Source organism: Podarcis cretensis, assembly GCF_951804945.1.
Source record: "Podarcis cretensis genome assembly, chromosome: 17".
NCBI classification, from domain to species: domain Eukaryota; kingdom Metazoa; phylum Chordata; class Lepidosauria; order Squamata; family Lacertidae; genus Podarcis; species Podarcis cretensis.
Window position 1 is genome coordinate 38,818,505 of NC_137187.1, and position 18,847 is coordinate 38,837,351.

At 50.7% G+C, this 18,847-nt stretch overlaps 1 protein-coding gene across 3 annotated transcripts in view; it reads left to right on the forward strand.

Annotated features, from left to right (window-relative positions):
• Positions 1-2,087: 2,087 nt before the first annotated feature.
• Positions 2,088-18,847, forward strand: part of LOC307206691 (semaphorin-3F-like) — a 34,846-nt gene continuing 18,086 nt past the window's right edge. The window contains exons 1-8 of one of the 3 annotated variants that reach the window (XM_079960025.1): positions 2,088-2,194; positions 4,673-4,819; positions 13,036-13,196; positions 13,524-13,586; positions 14,190-14,309; positions 15,269-15,362; positions 16,018-16,137; positions 16,881-17,020. In XM_079960025.1, the coding sequence (XP_079816151.1) occupies positions 4,696-4,819; positions 13,036-13,196; positions 13,524-13,586; positions 14,190-14,309; positions 15,269-15,362; positions 16,018-16,137; positions 16,881-17,020 (822 nt within the window). In that variant the 5' untranslated portion in view covers positions 2,088-2,194; positions 4,673-4,695. The other 2 variants (XM_079960024.1, XM_079960023.1) reach the window with 2 other exon arrangements.

Genomic DNA, 18,847 nt, shown 5'->3' on the forward strand with positions numbered 1-18,847 from the left:
GAAATCCTTCCAAATATACAATGCACAACTATAATCACTCACAAATATTATCTTCTGGCGTGATATTTTCTTAATACAAGAAGGGTGTTGGCTTCCTGTGCCTTTGAACAGAGTATTTTTTTCCCCCTTCTCAAGGTCAGTTTATACTGAGCCTTCCTGGGGAGAAGGTCGTATGAAGAACATCGGAAGCTGCTTTAGACTGAGTCAGACCTTTGGTCCATATCGCTCAGTATTGTTTTGCAGTGACTGGCATCAGATTTCCAGGATCTCAAAGGGGTCTTTCCCAGACCTGCTGCTGGAGATGCCAGGAATTGAATCTGTGTTCCAGCCCTGATCTGCAGAGTCTCTCAAAAAATGAATCTGTTATATATATAGTGGTACCTCGGGTTACATACGCTTCAGGTTACATACGCTTCAGGTTACAGACTCCGCTAACCCAGAAATAGTACCTCAGGTTAAGAACTTTGCTTCAGGATGAGAAGAGAAATCGTGCAGCAGTGGCACGGCAGCAGCAGGAGGCCCCATTAGCTAAAGTGGTGCTTCAGGTTAAGAACAGTTTCAGGTTAAGAACGGACCTCCAGAACAAATTAAGTACTTAACCCGAGGTATCACTGTACTAGGACTGTTTATCCATCATGCCCAGTATTGCTTGCTTCCTCTGACTGGAAGCAGCTCACCGGGTCTCAGGCAGAAAGTGGTCTTTCCTATCATCTGAATAGTTTTAACTAGAGATTAAAGTTGGGACCAGCGTGCTCTGCCACTGAATTATGGCTCTTCACTATTAATTAATTAAATTTATATACCACATTTCATCCAAATTTAAATACCACACTTTATCCAAAGATCACAGGGCAGTTTACAACATAAAAACACAAAATGCTAACAACAACTACAATATACCCCCACCCCACAAATATTTAAAAGGCCAAAGACTGCTTAATGGCCAAAGACCTGGTTGAAGAATGTTTTCCCTATGCAGCCTTTAGGTGTCTCCCACAAGGAGGCAAGGAACCTGTTGACTATTTCTGATTCTAGCTAGGCGTTGCAACAATATTCTGTTAGATGGCCAACCACGCCTTCCCTACCCCCCAGGCCGCCACCAAGTCATTTTGTAAAAATTAAACGATTCTGTGGATTCACGTGGGCTGGAAGGTTGCACCCAAACTGAAGAACTACATATTGCTCAATCAATTCAATCTAGAAGGCTCATGTTCATGGGCACGATCTGGTACCCAATAAATCGGTACTCTCTAAGTATTAGCTCAATAAAGTATTATTACATGGCAATGTGATGTGCAATGTTTAAATTATGCATCCTCATCAATAGGTTAATGAAATGAGCAAGCTGCTAGGCCTCCCTTTTGCATTGTCATAGACCAAGGTTCACAATGACCCACTTTGTGAAAATATAATGGGAATCTGTGGCCCTCAATGTTGTCAGAGTGAGACGCCATCTCCCATCAGCCTCAGACAGGTAATAATCAGAGGTGGTGGGAGTGATGGTTCACCAACATCTGGGGGGGGGGGCACCAGTTCCCCATCCCTGCACAACACAAGACCATATTTGGTATAAATCATGTGTGCTGTGTTTCTTTTACAGTTCACTGACTCATGTTTTTTACATAGTTTTGTAGTGCCTGTGGTTGACTATATTTACAGGCCGTTGCCTTTGGGGGTCTTTCGTTTAGAGTTCAGTGTTTCTCCTGTACTGTAGCAAAGGAAAAGATGCAACAGCCTCACCAGAGATGACCCTGGAGGCATCATTAGAGCAAACTTTCAGGGCTGGATCTTGGGCTCACTATGCCTTGTATGTAAGATGTGGTCCAAAGCTCAGGAAAGCAACCTCAGAACAGTGGTATGTTTGGGCCACCCTAAATGGTCTTACTGGGCAGTCAAACATTGGACAATAAAGTATATTATTTCGCTAACTTCAAAATGCGGTGAGTCAGTCCTCTGGGGGCTCAGACTGCTGTCCTTTCCTGACAGCCCCACTTTCTCAAAACCACTGGGTCATAAAGAGTAGAGATGCATCAGGGAGGGGGGGAGGTTGGAGAAAGAGACTTTCTTCGATTCTGCGCCCATTGAAGGAGGCAAGAGTTGTGCCGCGGCGCTCCTGTGAGCTGCACTCCTGGAAGCTACATCCTGGGCTGTGTTGTGCAAGAGCTGCCCCATCCCATCTCCGCTAGATGCCAAAGTAAGCCTGGCGCCATCCTGTCTTTTAAGAGGAGCTCGATCAGGTGGGTCGCCCGGTGCGAAGGGTGCGCTAGTGGGAAAGATCTGGATTCTGGAGGGGGGGGTGGCCTGCCCACCTGTCAAGGCGTCTTTCTCGCCTCTCCTCCTCCAGCCGGATCTGCCCCGGGCTCCTTCCAGCACCTCGCACCCCGCCTTCTCCGGCTCCGCTGCCAGGGACCCCCCTCTCCTGGCCTCCTGCAGGTGCCGCCCTCCTCCTCGCTGGGGAGAGGCCAAAGGTGCGGCTGGCAGGATGCAAACCGCTCCCCAGGAGCGCGCCCCGGAGCCTCCTGGCCCCGCCGGGCACGAGAGGGGGCGGTTGTGACACACAATCCTGGCGCAGGTAAAAGACCTCTCTCAGCTCCTCCTGATTCTGGACTTTGCTCCTGGAGCCAGATTCTCTCCCCGCCCCCCCCCCCCGAAGGCTATGGGGCAGATTTGGAGGAGCGCCCCATAGAAGGCAAGGAGGGATCAAAGACACGCGCGCAGGGCTGAGACCCCCGGCTGGGGAAGGTCTCCCCCCCCCCGCCCATCTGCTGGGAGTCCCTCCTGCCCGGGGAAGGAGGGGGCGCCACGCCGCCTCGACAGCGCTTCCCTCTTCGGCTCCGGGAGCAGCGAAGGGGTTAAGGCGTCCCGCCCGTCTCGGAGAGGCGTCTCTGCCGCTCGGGCTGCGGGAGGCAGAGCAGGAACTTGCACGCCGAGTCGCGCGGCGGCGGCGGCTTTGCCCGACGGGGCGACGTGCAGCCGCTTCCCTTTCCCTCCGCGGAGTGACAAAAGCCCGGAGCCCGCGGCTGGGGAGGCGGCGGGCAGCGATGCGCCTCTTCCCTGCGCGGCGAGCGGCTCCCCTCCGGAGGAACAGCACCGCCGAGAAAGTTTCGTGCGCGCCGTCGGGGGGACGCGCCGTCGGGCTCTGAGCCGCCGCGTGGGTCGGGAACCGGGAGCAGCGCGGGCGAGGGGCGGTGAGTGGCCCTGGCCACCATCCTGGCCCTGCTCCTTCGACCCTTCTGGGGGCCAGGCAGTGGCGTAGCGTGGGCTGTCAGCACCCGGGGCAAGGCAAGTAATTTGCGCCCCCTAACCCGTGGATTTGCGCCCCCTAACCCGTGGATTTGCGCCCCCTAACCCTAACCCCCAGATGTTGCGCCCGGTGCGGCCGGCCCCCCCCCCCCTGCACCCCCCACGCTACGCCACTGGTCCCAGGAACACCCCGCCAACCTCCACTGCAATCCTCGCTTGCAACATTCCTCCTCTCCACTCCTGTTATTTATTTTTCCTCTGAAGCTGGGGAGGGGGGGGCGCACACTTTGCGCCGCTTCTACTTCGCTTCTCGCTTTGGCTCTGCGCGCGTTTACCCAAACGACGTCCCGCGGGCGCAAGAGTAGGACTCGCTCCCGGGACGGCGCGGCGGGGGTTGCAGCTTTGGTCGGGGGGAGGGCCGGGCAGCAAATAACGGGAGGCTCCTGTCCTGCTCAAAACAACAGCGTGGCGGATCTGGGCGCGGGGGGCGCGGACCTGGGGCTGGCCCCCGAGGGGGACACGGAGTTCTTGCGTGTCGAGGGAGAGCGCGAGAGATGTGGCCCAACATGCCAAGCACGGGCCCTGGATTTCGGGGGGTGAGCCAAGCCCCTCTGGCCCCTGGGGCCCTTTGGGACTCCATGTCCCAGCATGCCCTGCATCGCTCAGCTGCACCTGGCTCAGGTATGGAAGCGACAGGTTGCAGCACGTCGGCGGCACTAGGGACGGGACAGACTGGCAGGCGGATCAAAGCGCCCAGCCCGAGCCCCGCCGGCCCGGAGTGGGAGCCGCGCGGAGGGGGTGCTGCTGGCATTGTCCCCTGGCACCTGTTGTGTGGCATGGGGAAGATTAGAGCCCGGCTGGGGCTCGGGGAGGGATCGCTGCCGTTCCTGCCCCCTTGGGCTGAGAGTGATGGCGTCAGGAGGCCGCCGCAACATCGGTGCCCTCTCCAGAATGAAGGGGGCCGGCCCAAGGCGAAGGGCTCCGGGCGGGGCGCCGGCAGGGGGCGCCATTTCCCGGGGTCCAGGGGCAGTCCAATGAGGTAGAGTTTTTTTTTGGGGGGGGGGTGCGGTGGGCTGGGATCCAGCCCCCATTTGGGGACTCCCAGCCCGCGCCCCCCAACTTCAAAGTGCCGCAAGAATGGCGAGGGGGGAGCGTGCAGGCCAGGCGGGCAGAGGGAGAGCGAGCCTTTGAAGTGCCCAGGAGCCGCGGCCCCGCTCGGGTTACAGCGCCTTGGCCGGGCGCCGGGGGGGCGGGGGGGGCGGGCGAGGCAGCGCCTTTGATCTCGCGCCCTCGGCCGCAGCGCCCTCCAGGCCTCTCCCCGCCAAGCGCCCGGGGCGCGCGCGTCTCCCTCGCCCGCTCCCTCGCCAGGTGCCCCGGAGCCCGGCAGAAGGAGGGCGCGCCTCCAGGTGTCTCTCTCTTCCCGCCCCAGGTGTCCCGAGGACTCCCTCGGCCATGGCGCCCTGGGCACCCCGGCTGCCGCTGCTGGCGCTGCTCCTGCTCCGCTGCTGCTGCTGCTGCTGCTGCCTGGGCCAGAGCAGCCTCGCCGGCGCTCCCCGGGTCTACCTAACCTACAAAGGTAAGAAGAAGAAGAGGGCGGCTCAGCGGGACTCAGGTGAGGCCCAGGGCTGGGGGGGGGAGGAGGACAAGGCCCTGTGGGCGTCGCCTTCCAGGTGGGCACGGAAGGGAAGCGGGAGGTGTGGCACCACCGGGCAGGGCAGTGCCGGCGCCGGGCTATTTTGCCCCCTGGGCAAGGCTAAGTACTCGGCACCCCGCCTCCCAAACTCCTAACTTCACTCTTCAGAAACATATGTCTTGTAGACATAAGATTCTTCAAAATATAAAAGGAAAGCATTATCAGGAATTTATAAGGTGTAACAAAAACTGATCTGTATCAAATCGTGCCCCTCAGAGGTCTGCACCTGAGGCAGCTGCCTAGTTGGTCTAAGGATAGTGCCGGCTCTGGTACTGGGGCAACTCTGGGAAGGGGCGCTGCTTAGAACTGAGAACTCTTATGGAGGGGTGTGTGATTTTCATTGCATTGTATCCAGTGTTAGTCCTGCTCAGAGTAGACCTGCTGAAATTGATGGACATTACTAACTTGGGTCCATTCATTTCAATGGGTCTACTTTGAGTAGAACTTAGTTGGCTACAGCCCATTGCATTTCTTTTTAATTTTATTGATATCCTGTCTTGAGGTTCAAGGCAATGCACTGCACACAGTTCTGGTTCCCCGCCTTTTTATCCTCTCAACAACTCTGTGAGGTAGGGTTAGGGAAAGAGGTAATGACTAGACAACCAGTGAACTTCGCAGCTGAGCAGAGATTTTAATCATTCTCTCCTTAGTCCAACACTAACCATTACACAACACTGTCTTTCCATACTAAAATGTGTATGTTTGCTTCTGTCAGCCAACCTAATATGGGGTTCTCATGGCAGAAGGCAGCACCAAAAGATCAGGATAGTTAGGGCTGTCAGCTGGTGAAAGAAACCGGTAAGCTGATTAAGCCATGCAAGATTTTTAATCAATTGAGCAACTGACTGTATCTGCAGTGGTTTGCATATGAATAAAACTACAGTTCTGAGGCAGGAGTGTAGCATTCTTCAATAGTGGGTGCATGTGGGTGTCCCCACTCCAGAAGAGGCATTCCCTCCTTGGGAGAAAGTTGGAAGGGGGTGATTCCTCTCATCTGAATGTGCTTGCTGCCTGTGAATTCAAAAATATATGCATGGGTAAAAGCTAGTGAATTATTTTAAATCTGCTGCCCTGTAATATCTACAAGATTTTGAATTGCTCTGTCTCACTGATTGGCTTATCCTTTCGGCCCTACTAATAATAATAGTGCATTATTACTGTGCAGGAGCCTGGTCATAGCTGTCCACTTTTCCCTTTTCTTGCGAGGAGTCCTATTTGGAATAAGGCAATTTCCCTTTAAAAAAGGGAAACGTTGACAGCTATGAGCCTGGTGGAGGGGGTGTTTGGGGAGAGAGATCTTTCACTCCTTGAATTTGCACTTGAGTTCATCTTGAGGATCGCCACACGTGGCTTTCTCTATAATGTTCACTTGTTGTGTTTGTACTCCAAGCTCCTTGGAATTGTTTGAAGTCATAGCCATTCATTGAGGAGGAGGAGATTGTGTGTTGATCAGTCAGAGGGCAGGCTGTATGTGAGTAAGCAGTGACATGAAAGGAAAGAAGAAAAACAGGGGCAGATTCACAGGTGCTTGTGGCAGTGGTGGACAAGGGCTTTGGGTTGTGTGTGTAAAATGTAGGCATTTCACAACTCTAGCATGACGCAAGGCCACTTGGGCTAGAGAGATATACAATTGGCTCTAAAACTTCCTGCATGATGTTGGGCCAGTCACTATCTCTGATCCTAGCCCACCTCACAGGGAGACCGTGAGGATATAATGGGTGCTGTGTGCTGCTGTGAGCTGCTCAAACAAAGGTGGACTATAAATGTTGATATCTGCCCATCTGCAAGTGGAGGAGGACATGAAGATGCCCTTTTTGCATGCGGATGAGGCCCATAAAGAACGACACCACATTTATCACCTTGAAAGTTGGCTGATACAAGGAAGCATGGATGTTCCTTTATGCGAACCACATAACCCACAGTAGGGTGTTCTAGAACAGGCATGTCCAACAGGTAGATCTTGATCTACTGGTAGATGATGGGGTGTACCTGGTAGATCCTGGTAGATCTTTGGCCCCTCAGTGATCTCCCCCCCCCCCCCCGAAAAAAGGGAGGAAAACAACTGTGGCTCAACAACTTTGCCTTTCCCAAAAAAGCTCAACAACTTTGGTCCATCCAATGACAATGGGTAGATCACTGCCAGTTTTTCTATATACTGTGAGTAGATTGCAGTCTATTGGGAGCTGGACGTTCCTGTTCTAGAAAATAGGTACCCTTTTCTACCTATGTTTATGCTTGTGCAGTGGGTCCCTCCACAGGGCAACAAGAAAAGGTCTCCTGTCAGATCAGGAAATTTGTTTGTTGGTATCTGACCGATGGCCTGGATTTTTTGGGCTTGGAATTCTGCCAACAGCAGCCAACCAGAATCCTCAGAGAGATTTGCAAGCACAGTCTGATGCCCATGTCCATCCCTCATTGTTAAGCCTTCTGATGTGGTAGCCAGAGAGATGCTGTTTTCCTTTATGGTGGCTGTGTTTTTGGCTATTATGCCTAGAAGCCACCAGTGAAGTCTGTTTTCCTTTTGCTCATTTTAGCAGCCACACCACCATGTGGCAATAAGTTCCATAGTCACCACATAATCATGCAGCCTTATTCCGGCAGCTGTATGTGTGTAGTCTCACAATAAGCAACACCTTTTCGTGTGCTGGCAAGTGTGTGAGCAGTTGGTTACACTTAAATGGGAACGTTTAGCCACAAGCAGATCTTTGGACAGGGATCGTCAACTATATATGTGAACTATAAAGCCATTCACAAATAAGCAAAAGTGAACACATTCCCACAATGGTTGCCATGAGTTGTATGTATATAAGCAGCATTTTGTGCCATGTGTAGGACAGCATGAGTGGGCCATGCAGTCAATGTGCGCAGGGCCAAGTCTGCTTGTGTGGGTTTCTCTCCCTGACGGCGTCCTATGCAGCAAATCATGTCACTTCATGTGCCAGTGACACCTGCGAATTTGGCACAAGCGTCACCTTCAAGGCATGCCCTTGCATGCTGAGATACCGCCAGAAGGCAGGAAAATCGCCTAGACTGTGTTCTTACTGTGCAAAGTGCCTTACTACAGGTGTATTTTTTTTCCAGTTGCACAAACGCATGCCATTGTATGTGTGGGTCCTCTGCTGTCATGTTGGCTTCTGCTGCTGCCCTCCCCCCATCCCCAAATTCATCTCCTGTGACCTTGCTGGGTTCCCCCTACACTCTCTGTTCTCGGGGATTCCGGGATCTGGTTACTTGCCAGTCACAGGGGGAAAGGATTTCCCAGAAGGGCTTAAAATACCCAGCATGCCATACAGAGAAGAGGCTGGAACAGACTTGGATGGATTCCCCTTTTCAAAGCACATTGTTGGGAAGGGGAAGTGAGAGAGATTGGGGCAGAGAGGAGATCGTTTAATTGCTGGGGGAGTGCGTGCCACAACCCCCATTACGGGCACCCAACCCTCTGTCCTCTTTGCAGCCCTTTCCCCCTCCTTTCCTTCAGCTAAGGCATTTGGTGCTAGCCCAGCCCTTGAAGTGGATGGGTGTGCATGTGTGTGCAAGAGAGCGAGAGAGAGAGAAACATCCTTGGCCAAAGGACAATTCATTCCTTTTGGCAGCAGCAATCCTGCCTATAAAAGGCAAAGCCCTGAACACCACTCTGCCCAGTGTGTGTGTGCGTGCGCATGAATGCACACATGCATAGACACGTGTGTTTGCCTGTGTCTGTGTGCACCCATAGGACTGCATGTGGTGAGGACGCATGTCATGGATTGCAGGCTTGGGGAGTCAGTCATCTCATGTGGAGCCTGGCCAGCTTATGTTTCATGAAGGCAGGAGGGTGTGCAGTGGAAGTATGGCTGGGCATACTATTTGGGAACAGTGTGGGGAGAAGAGTGTTCTGCAGTTGCTCTTTGTGAACTGAAGCCGCTTGGTTGCTGCAGCCTAGATTGCACCATGGGCTTGGCCAGGGTGTGGCAAAGATCTGTGCTGGGGGCGCAATGTTCTTTGTGGCTGTTCAACACGTCTGCCGCATGAAGAGCCCATGCACCTTTACAAAGCGGGTTCTGCTTGTGTGTGCCTTTGATATGGTGGGTTCTCCTGCTGTTGCCCAATGTGGGAAGGTCACTTTTTTGTTCATGTCCAACTGATTGTCTACCCTGTGCCAAGGCATGTAACAACATTTTATTTTTTAGCGATATAAAGTAGAACCAGTGAGGCCACCCAGTGAGCTTGGGGCAGAGGGGACAGCAAGTTCTATTGCAAGGGTCATTTGCCACTCGTGCTGACTTCCAGAGGCTTGTTAAAGTTCATGGCTTTCCAAAAGTGTTGCAGTCTTGCTATGCTAACAGTAGTATGTAGATGCAGGAAGTGTCAAGGCAGTTTTATTGGGAAAATAACATAGACCCAACTAGTACAGCATCCTCTTTCCACAGTGGCTAAGCAGATGCCTATGGGAAGCCACAAAGCAGGACCTGAGAGCAAAGGCATTCTCCCCACTTGTGATTCACACCCACTGGCATTTCAGGAGCACCCTGCCTCTTTCTGTGGAGGTAGAACATTGCCTTGGTGGCTCGTAGCTGCTCATAGCCTTCTCCATGAATCTGCCTCAGAAGATTCTGGAAGATTCTGGAAGCCATCCAGGTTGCTGATGACCATCACTGCGTCTTGTTGGAGTGGATTTCATGGCTCAGCTGTGTGGAGAAGAACTTCCTTTTGCCCACCCTGAAGCTTTGAATGTTCAGCTTCATTGGGTGTCCCCAAGTTCTAGTGTTATGTGTGAGAGAAAAACTTTTTTCTGTTCACTTTCTGCTTATGCCATGCTAAATTTTATACACCTCTGCCATGGACAGTGGTACCTCGGGTTACAGACGCTTCAGGTTACAGACTCCGCTAACCCAGAAATACTATAGTCATACCTCAGGTTGAAGTAGGTTCAAGTTAAGTATTTTCGGGTTGTGCTCCGCAGCAACCCAGAAGTAACGGAGCGTGTTACTTCTGGGTTTCAGCCGCTCGCGCATGTGCAGACACTCAAAATGATGTCACGTACGTGCACGGAAGTGGTGAAATGTGGCATTCACAGACGCACAGTCACATCTTACGTTTACTTCAGGATGTGAACGGGGTTCCAGAATGGATCCTGTTCGTATCCAGAGGTACCACTTTACCTCGGGTTCAGAACTTTGCTTCAGGATGAGAACAGAAATCGCGCGGCGGCAGCGGGGAGGCCCCATAAGTTAAAGTGGTACCTCAGGTTAAGAACAGTTTCAGGTTAAGAATGGATCTCCAGAACAAATTAAGTTCTTAACCCGAGGTACCACTGTATTCTCTTACTTTCCTTTCTTCTAAACTCAAAGGCCCCTATGTTGCCGCTGTTCCTCACAGGGACTTGCTCCATCTCCCTGATCAGTTTGGTCACCTTTTCTGAACCTCTCCTAGTTCCACCATATTCTTTTTTGAGGTGAGACCACCAGAACTGCACACAGTATTTAAAATGCTGTTGCACCAAAAATTTGTATAGAGGCATAATGATATTGACAGTTTTATTTCAAATTCCTTTCCTAATGGTTCCTAGCATGAGATTTTGGGGGTGGGGCAGCGGCAGCAACTGTTCCACGCTATTTCACAATGTCTTAATTGAGCTATCCACTACAACCCCACGGTCAGGTAGTGAGTAGGTTTTCAAACCATTTAAACATGTTTTTCACCAACAGTTATCCAGGGCTAACAACCAAGTGCTTTATTTGAGGAACAATGAAAATAAATTCAGTCAGCTGAAGTCTGGGATGAATGCAATTAGAACCAGTAATCTCCTAAACCCATTCCCACTCAGCTAATCCCCTCTACCCTTCATCCTCTCCTCCCTCCACTGTCAACCAACAAAATTTGATCACCATCCCAACTGTCAATCCATAACTGCCTCCCACATTTCATGCCCCAACTGATTTCCTCCAAACACTAACCCCAAACGTGGTTCCTTGCAAGAAGATACCCCACCTGGTTCTAATAAATGTCTGGTGACAGTTTCTAATACCTTCTCTGTGTGGAAATAGACAAAAGGCAGTACGTCTTCCCACAGCACATACTCAAACTATGATATTTGCTTCCACAGGATGTGGTGACAGCCACCAATTTAGACGGCTTTGAAAAGGAGATTAGACACATTCATGGCGGATAAGGCTAGCAATGACTACTCGTCATGATAGCAGCTATGTGCTCTGAGCTCCAGTCTTTGCAGGACAACAGCAGGAGAGAGAGCTATTGCACTCATATTTGGTGTGTGGGCTTCTCAGGGACCTCTGGGTGGCCACTGTGACCACAGAATGCTGGCCTAGATGGGCCTCCGGTCTGATCTAGCAAGGCTCTTATTAGTGGCACATCTCTGGTCTGGATATGCATTTCAGAGAGTCTTCCTGCACGCTCCTGACAAAGTTGCCCAAATGCCTGTTGTGTGAATACAGGAAGTGATGTCTGCTTTTGATTTATTTGGTTTTTGGCTGGTAGAAGTCTCCCTCCACCTTGGCTGTGCAAATGTGGGGCAGCTTTCAAAGTATTCTGTGTATTGTTGTGGTGGAGACACATCTAAAGCACCAGTCGTTGCCACTGGTGGGCCCAATCAAGGAGAGAAGACACGAGGGGTTTTCAGAGCCCCAAAAGGTCCTTTTCCTTGCAGATTTGTGTTCCTTAGCAACTGTGCCTTTGTTTACCCAGCAACAGAATCACCACATGAATTTCCCCAGACAGAAAAAACAACAGCACGTTATTTCCAGAGAGATTCCAGATTTATCCCGTGTAAACGTCATAAACACATTCTTTCTCCAAAGTCTCTGGGGTCCCATATAGACAGCCTCCCAAACTGCTGCTGGTATGGCAAGAGCACCCTGTGGTATTTCTCCCCTTCCTCTCAGAGAAGAAAATCAGGGAAGTTGTACCTTCACCTAACACCTAATAATTAATTATCATAACTGACGGTTTTCCACTGGTAATTATATAACACTCAGTTTTCATATGGAGTGTGTGACCCTCCAGATACTGTTGGCCTCCAACTCCCATCAGCTCCAGCCAGAATGGCCAAAGGCAAAGGATACTGGGAGTCCAACAACATCCAGAGGGTCACAAGTTTACCGCCACCACCTCCTTTATGACTGAAAAACTCTCCCATGCCCTCTCAAGTTGCTGCTTATAATGCCTAAGAAATAATCCAGTATTGCTTGGTTGTGTGTATATCCCTGAAAGGGGTCCCCAGCACTGCTGGTGTATGCAGTGTTATATAATGGTCATTGTATACATCGGATCTGGGTATGCGTGACACACCCTGCCCTGGGCATCCTGCCATGGGGCTGCCTGACATTTATTGCAGGGTGGGGAATGATAGTCTCCCACCTGCCATGTGTTAATGCTTGGGGAATTCCACCAGGTTCTCCGGGTTCTGTCTCCAGCATTCAGACTCAGTCGGTCGGCTGAATTGGAGCAGAAGGAACAGAGGAGAGGGCCCTGGAGTCCTGCTCCTGCATTTACTTTTGTTCCTTTCATTTTAATTGGATCTCAATTCCTCATCCCACTCAGGCTCCTTTCCCTCCCCGCTCCCCACCTGTCTCCCTCTCTGAGCTCCCCGGAAATCTGCTCTTCTGTCCACTTGTCCACAGGGATTAGGCCAATTTCTGTCCCTGGTCTCTGAATTCTTGCCCAGACTTGGCTGCAGAAAGTAGCTGGGCAAAGAGGCTGATTGTCCTCTGGCCACATCCCCAAGGTCACCGCAGGTGGGAAGCTCACCAGGCCACCCTCTGATCTTCGCCTCTGGAATGTGGCCAGGGGGATTGCTGGGGGATTTAGGCTCTTTGCTGTACCAGCCGCTGAGCGCCCTCCCCCCACCACCCACGTCGGCTCCGCCTTAGCCACTTCATGGGACCAAAATACCCCCTGAGCTCAGCTCAGCTCGGCCTGAGCCCAGACCAGGGATCACGTAGATTAGCTTGCTCCCGCTGCTGCCCATTCTATGGGGAAGGCAGCAAGAAAGAAGGGGGATGAGGACGCTTGAGACTTACCCTCCTTTTGGAGGCCAGTGGGCTGAGGGAGTGGGCTGGCTTGTGGGACTAACCCTTGACTCCGAGGATGTCTCTCCCCAGAACTCCTGGAGACACGCACTGCCCGCCCCTTCAGCTTTTCCTTCAACACAAGCGATTATCGGATCCTGCTGATGGACCAAGACCAGGAGCGGCTCTACCTGGGGGCACGAGATTTCCTGGTGGCCTTGGATCTTCACAATATCAACAAGGAGCCACTCATTGTAAGCTCTGCTGCAGAGGGCCTCAAGGAGAGCTGCGCTGGGTCAGAACGAAAGGGGCCACATTGCCCAGTATTTATGGGGTTGGGCTGTGGTCCGCTGGATGCGGCCAGAAAAGGCTGGGTTCAGTTGGTGGGGGTAACATGGGAGGAGATGAAGAAGAACATGGGATAGGCTGGAGCAGAGGAAGCCAGGGAGATGGGCACCCTGGATTCTTGGCCAAGCTTCAGAAGGCAGCTAACAGCAAGTGCGTGAAGGCTTGGCATGGAGGGGAAAATACCTCCAGTCTCTCAAAGCCAATCCTCTTCCTGTTCATCTCTCTCTGCACAGATTCATTGGCCAGCACTTCCCAGCCACCAGAATGAGTGTCGCCTGGCAGGGAAGGGGCAGAGGGTGAGTTGTAGTTGCTGCTCCATCGCTCTCTTATTATCACCCTGGGTATCACCTCACAACAGCTAGTGGGTTTTTTGGTCTAAATGCCCCAAATCCCTGTGGAAAGACCATTTGTCAATGTGGCTATGGCTGTCCCTGAATCCATCTGACTCCTTATTTTAGTTTCTTACATTTATATCCTGTTTTTCTTCCATTGTGGAACCTGAGGTGGCATGCATGTGGCTCCCAGGCCCAGACTTGCTTACCTTCAACCAGATGATGTGCATTCAGGCAATACCCCTTCAGGCAATACTCCTGGGTTTTCTTGTGTACCTCTAAGAACAATACTGTATTACCAAAAAAAAGCAAACAAAGCTGTTACCTCCATGACAGCATCTTTGCTATCCATTGATCCTGCATAGCCTGTTTCTGAGCTGTTGTGTTTCTAACAACACTACCCAATCTGAAAGTTTATCTCTGAGCAATGCCCCCCACCAGAAGTCGGCTCCCCTTCCTCTTTATTTTTTGTGGAAGGGACAGGGTAAGAAAATGGGGGTTGAACCAACGTCTGGCTGCCAGGAGGATGTCTGCCAGCTCATGCCCTGTTTCCTCTTTACCCTCCAGGGTGAATGTTTCAACTACATCCGGCTTATGCAGCCATTGAACCGCACTCACCTGTACGTGTGTGGAACAGGGGCCTACCACCCAGTCTGTGCCCTCGTCAACCGTGGCTGGCGCTCAGAAGTAAGCAGAGAACCTGGATTGCTTCCCGCTGGGAGGAGAGCCACTGCTCAGTGGTAGAGACATGATTTGTATGCCCAAAGGCCCAGGTTCAATCCTTGGCATCTCCAGGCAGAGCTGGGAAGGATCCCAATTGGAAACCCTGGAGTGCCACTGCCAGTCAATGTAACTCAGGTGTGGGCAACCTATGGCCCCACAGATATTGCTGGGCTACAGCTCTTATGATCCCTGATCATTGGACATGGAGGCTGAGACTGATGGGTGTTGGCAGCCAACAACTTCTAGAGACCCACAGGTTTCCCTGTTGTTGACCATAGTGAGTTAGAACACAAGAAGAGCCTGTTGGATCAGGCACATGACCCATCTAGTCCACCTTCCTGTTCTCCCAGTGGCCAACCAGATGCTTGTGGGAAACTTGCAAGTGGGATTCGAACACAAGAGTATCATCCCCTCCTGTAGTTTCCTGCCAGTGGAGTTGAGAAACATTGATGCCTCCAGCTGTGGAGACAGAACATAGCCGTCATGGCCAAGAGCCATTGATAGCCATCTCCGCCATGAATTTTTCTGATTCTCTTTTAAAGCCTTCCAAATTAGAGGGACCAATAGTACGCTGGACAAATGTACGCTACATACATCCTATACCGCTAAAAAACATTCTGGGTTCTATAGTTTGCTCAGGATTGTTAAGCGTTGTAACTCTGTGAGGGGTGAACTACAGTGCCCAGAATTTTTTGAGGGAAAGAATGTTCTACAGATGTGCTTTAGTGAGTACACAGCCTTAGTTTAACGCAGTTACCTGTGTGAGCTTCTGAAGAGAGAGGGTACTTCTGAAAAGGAGAGCAGGTCAAGAGTGGGATTTTGTCCCTCCACAGTTTTGGAAATGAACTGGGCTTTAGGTTAGGTGTTCAAGGTAGGTTTCCATGCTAATATTCATACTCTCTTCTTTTTTCATCCCTTCAAAGGAGTACCTTTTCCGCATGGTGCCTCGTTCACTGGAGCCCGGGAAGGGCAAGTGCCCATATGACCCCCGGCAGCACAGCACGGCTGTGCTTGTCAGTAAGTGACTTTGAGTGAGTTTGCACGTGTCCCTGGATGCAACCCTGCTACCAGATATCTCTGTGAAGTACCAGTAGTGTTGTGCATATACATGTATTTGTCTTTTAACTCTTGTTTTTCTTACAAGAGAGCTCTAGATGAGTGTGATCCATCTTGCTTGCCAGCATATAAATGGCCACAGGTTGCCCAGTTGAGCCAGAGACCATGTCATTGTGTGTTTGCAGCCACCATTGTTTGATGACTTGTCTTGCTCTTGCATTTACTAGACATGCTGCATTAGCTAAGCAGCCAGTTAGCGCTAAACAGCTGATTGGCAGGGAACAAGAAGCTGCTGAGGATGTTGCAGGCCAAGAAGATATTTTCCACTGAGGGGCCATAATTTAGTTTCAGAGCACATACTTTGGAAGTATAAGGTCCCATGTTTAACCACAATTGAAAGGAGATTCAAAAAGAAGGTTAGAAGACCCACATCTAATGTTCTAGATTTCTGTTTCTCAGTTAAAGCAGACAACACTGGAGCAGATGACCAAAGGTCTACGCTTTTGTACCCAGTTCCCTTTCTTTCAGGTTTGCATCGGCTACATGTCTACATGCGTCTCTGTGTCTATTTGACTAATGCTGCCATGTGCCTCTTCCACCGTTCTCCTCTCCCCAGATAACACACTGTATGCTGGAGTTCATGTGGATTTCATGGGCACTGATGCTGCCGTGTTCCGTACGATGGGGCCTCGACCGGCTGTGCGCACTGAGCAACATGATTCCCGCTGGCTCTATGGTATGAGGCTGATGGAGGTAGCCAGAAGTGGGTGGGGATGAGTGCTGGGATAGCAGACTGTGGATAATGGTGAGAATTATGGCTCACCTCCTGTGGCGTGAGTGGCACAGGTAGCAGGGTGTGTGTTGCAGCACACCTGGAGATCCTTGCACTTGGCAGGGCCATAGAGGCGAAACCTGCAGCCCTGCCTGCTTCTCCTCTGTTAGGCTGCTGCCTGCCACTCAGCTCAGCAGACTTACGCCCGTCCTCATCCTCATTATTATTTGTGTTCATTTGCCACTTTTTTCACAAAAGTGAGTTAAAGTGATTCGTGGCATTAAAAGAAACATTAAAACTGTGTGTACAAAGAGCAGACTATGAATCTGAATGCTCATCGTGCAAAAGGACAGATCCAACTCACCCACCCCGTTGAAAAAAATAGCATTACCCCAATGCATAAGAATATGTGTTATAACTAAAGCAAGCTTTCTCAACCTCGGCCCTCCAGATGTTTTTTGCCTACAACTCCCATGATCCCTAGCTAGCAGGACCTGTGGTCAGGGATGATGGGAATTGTAGTCTCAAAACATCTGGAGGGCCGAGGCTGAGGAAGCCTGGACTAAAGTGTAGAAAATTTCCTAGATGTTGTACTTGGCTTGTGGTGGCACGCTTGCCCCCAAAGGTTGGCAGCCACTGGGCTAAAGTGTTTGCTTGTGCTGCCTAGTGGCGGACCAAGGTAACGGCACTTTCCCCCTCCCCACCAGACCCTGTCTTCCTCCACGCCCGCGTCATCCCCGACAGCTCCGACCACAACGATGACAAGCTCTACTTCTTTTTCCGTGAGAAAGCGCTTGAGGGTGCCGTGGGGCCTGCTGTGCTCGCTCGGGTGGGACGGGTTTGCCTGGTGAGCGACGCTTGGAGTGGGGGAGACACCCACCCACACGGTTGAGTTTTGGCTTGAGGCATGGGGAACCAGGCTGAGAAAGATGGAGCAGGCTGGGGGCTGCTGCCTGAGGGGTGTGTGAGCGTGTGTTTTGCTGGTGGCGATGGCTGTGTCCCTGCTCCTGCAGAGCTAAAATTGCACCTGGAGATCCTAGAAAAGGGTTCCAAATTCTGGGTTTCCTTAAGTGTAGCTAAGTCAAGGTCCAGCTAGCCTTAGGATTACTGCTTGCTCAATGGGACTTTCCCCCATCTTACCTTTGAATACATCTAAATTTCTTCTAGGGTTCCTCCAACCCCCTGGAGCAAATTTTGGGGCACGTGTAGGGGGAGGAGATGGGGAGGGATCCTGTTGTGCTAGTGGTAATCCACACACTTACAGGATGCATTAGTTGACTACCATACAGTGTGTTTGATTTAATAACTGGACAATGCTTTACTGTACTATAGGAATTCAGAGTATGGCAGATGCTGCTGTTGGGGAAATCTAATGGGAGCTGCCTGATGCTTTTTTTGTAAACTCCCCAAGGAGCAGGATAATGGACTAGAACTTTCATTGGTCTGTTCCAGCAGGGATCTTCTTTGGGCCATATCACTCCTTTTCAGCTAGTGAACTCTGCTACTGAGTGTCAGCAGGATTACAGCACCAAATTAGGCAACTGAGGAATAAAAGGGAGGTGCCAGCATGCTTGGGAGAACCTCAGAGTTTACAGAAGTGCAAGCTATCTTTGGCTGGGCATGTGTTTGTGCGGCAATGAAGAAACCAACACAGAAAAGCTAGCAGCCCAATGAACACTCGGTGTCTGTTGTTGGGTGATGGTGTGTTGTGGAAGAGAACACTATTGGAGGGCTGGAACCCTGAACAGGAGCCCTCCCCGCTTCCACATTACTCTATGCCTATCTCTCTACATTCCCACAAGCACACAGAGATGCAGACACACAAGCAAGCACATTGGTCCTGTGCCAGTTGCGGCACAACTGTGCACCATAGCGAGCCTGTGGAAGGTATAGGTATATGCACAGCCATTCTGGTCTTCGTTGTGCACAGGTTGTGACCACAACCAACTCAAATGTTTTCTTGCAAAATCCCTATTGAAATTCATGGGAGCTTGGAAAAGAGCCCAGATTCCCTCATCCTTTCATTGTGGCTTGTGCAGGGAACTTCCTGGTAGATTGTGTGTGATTATTATTTTAAATTTCCCTGACAACTGAACACATGGCCATTGATACCCTGTCATGTGATTAGGGAAGAGCCACTACATTCTGAGTTATGGAACATTCATGAGAGTTCAAACTGTTGTTCAGGTCTGAAATGCTCTCAATTACATTAAGTACAGAACCCTACCCAGCGTGGGGGGAACCTGTTTTACTTAGCCTAATGATTTGCCCAGCAGCGCATAATAAAGGATGCCTGAACAGATTACCCAAAATCCTTTCTGTTTTTTAAAAAATATTTTTATTTTTTATTTTGACAAAGTAATAATAATAAAGAATAAAAATGTGCACCCCACCCACAAGACCATTCCATTGTAGCTATCCAACATCCCAAAATTTCAACACCTCTCTTGCGATGGTTTGACCCCTTTCCATTTTAACAGTAAAAATTCTACAAACCCCTTCCATATCTCCTCAAAATCATTTCTCTTGCATATTCCCCGTCTTACCTTAATAGCACATGTTAATTTATCATAAATAAATCATTAATAAATTTATCCCACACCTCTTTATACCATTCTTCCATTTTATATTCACCTTGCCCCTTCCACTTCCTAGCTATAATGACTTGTGCAGC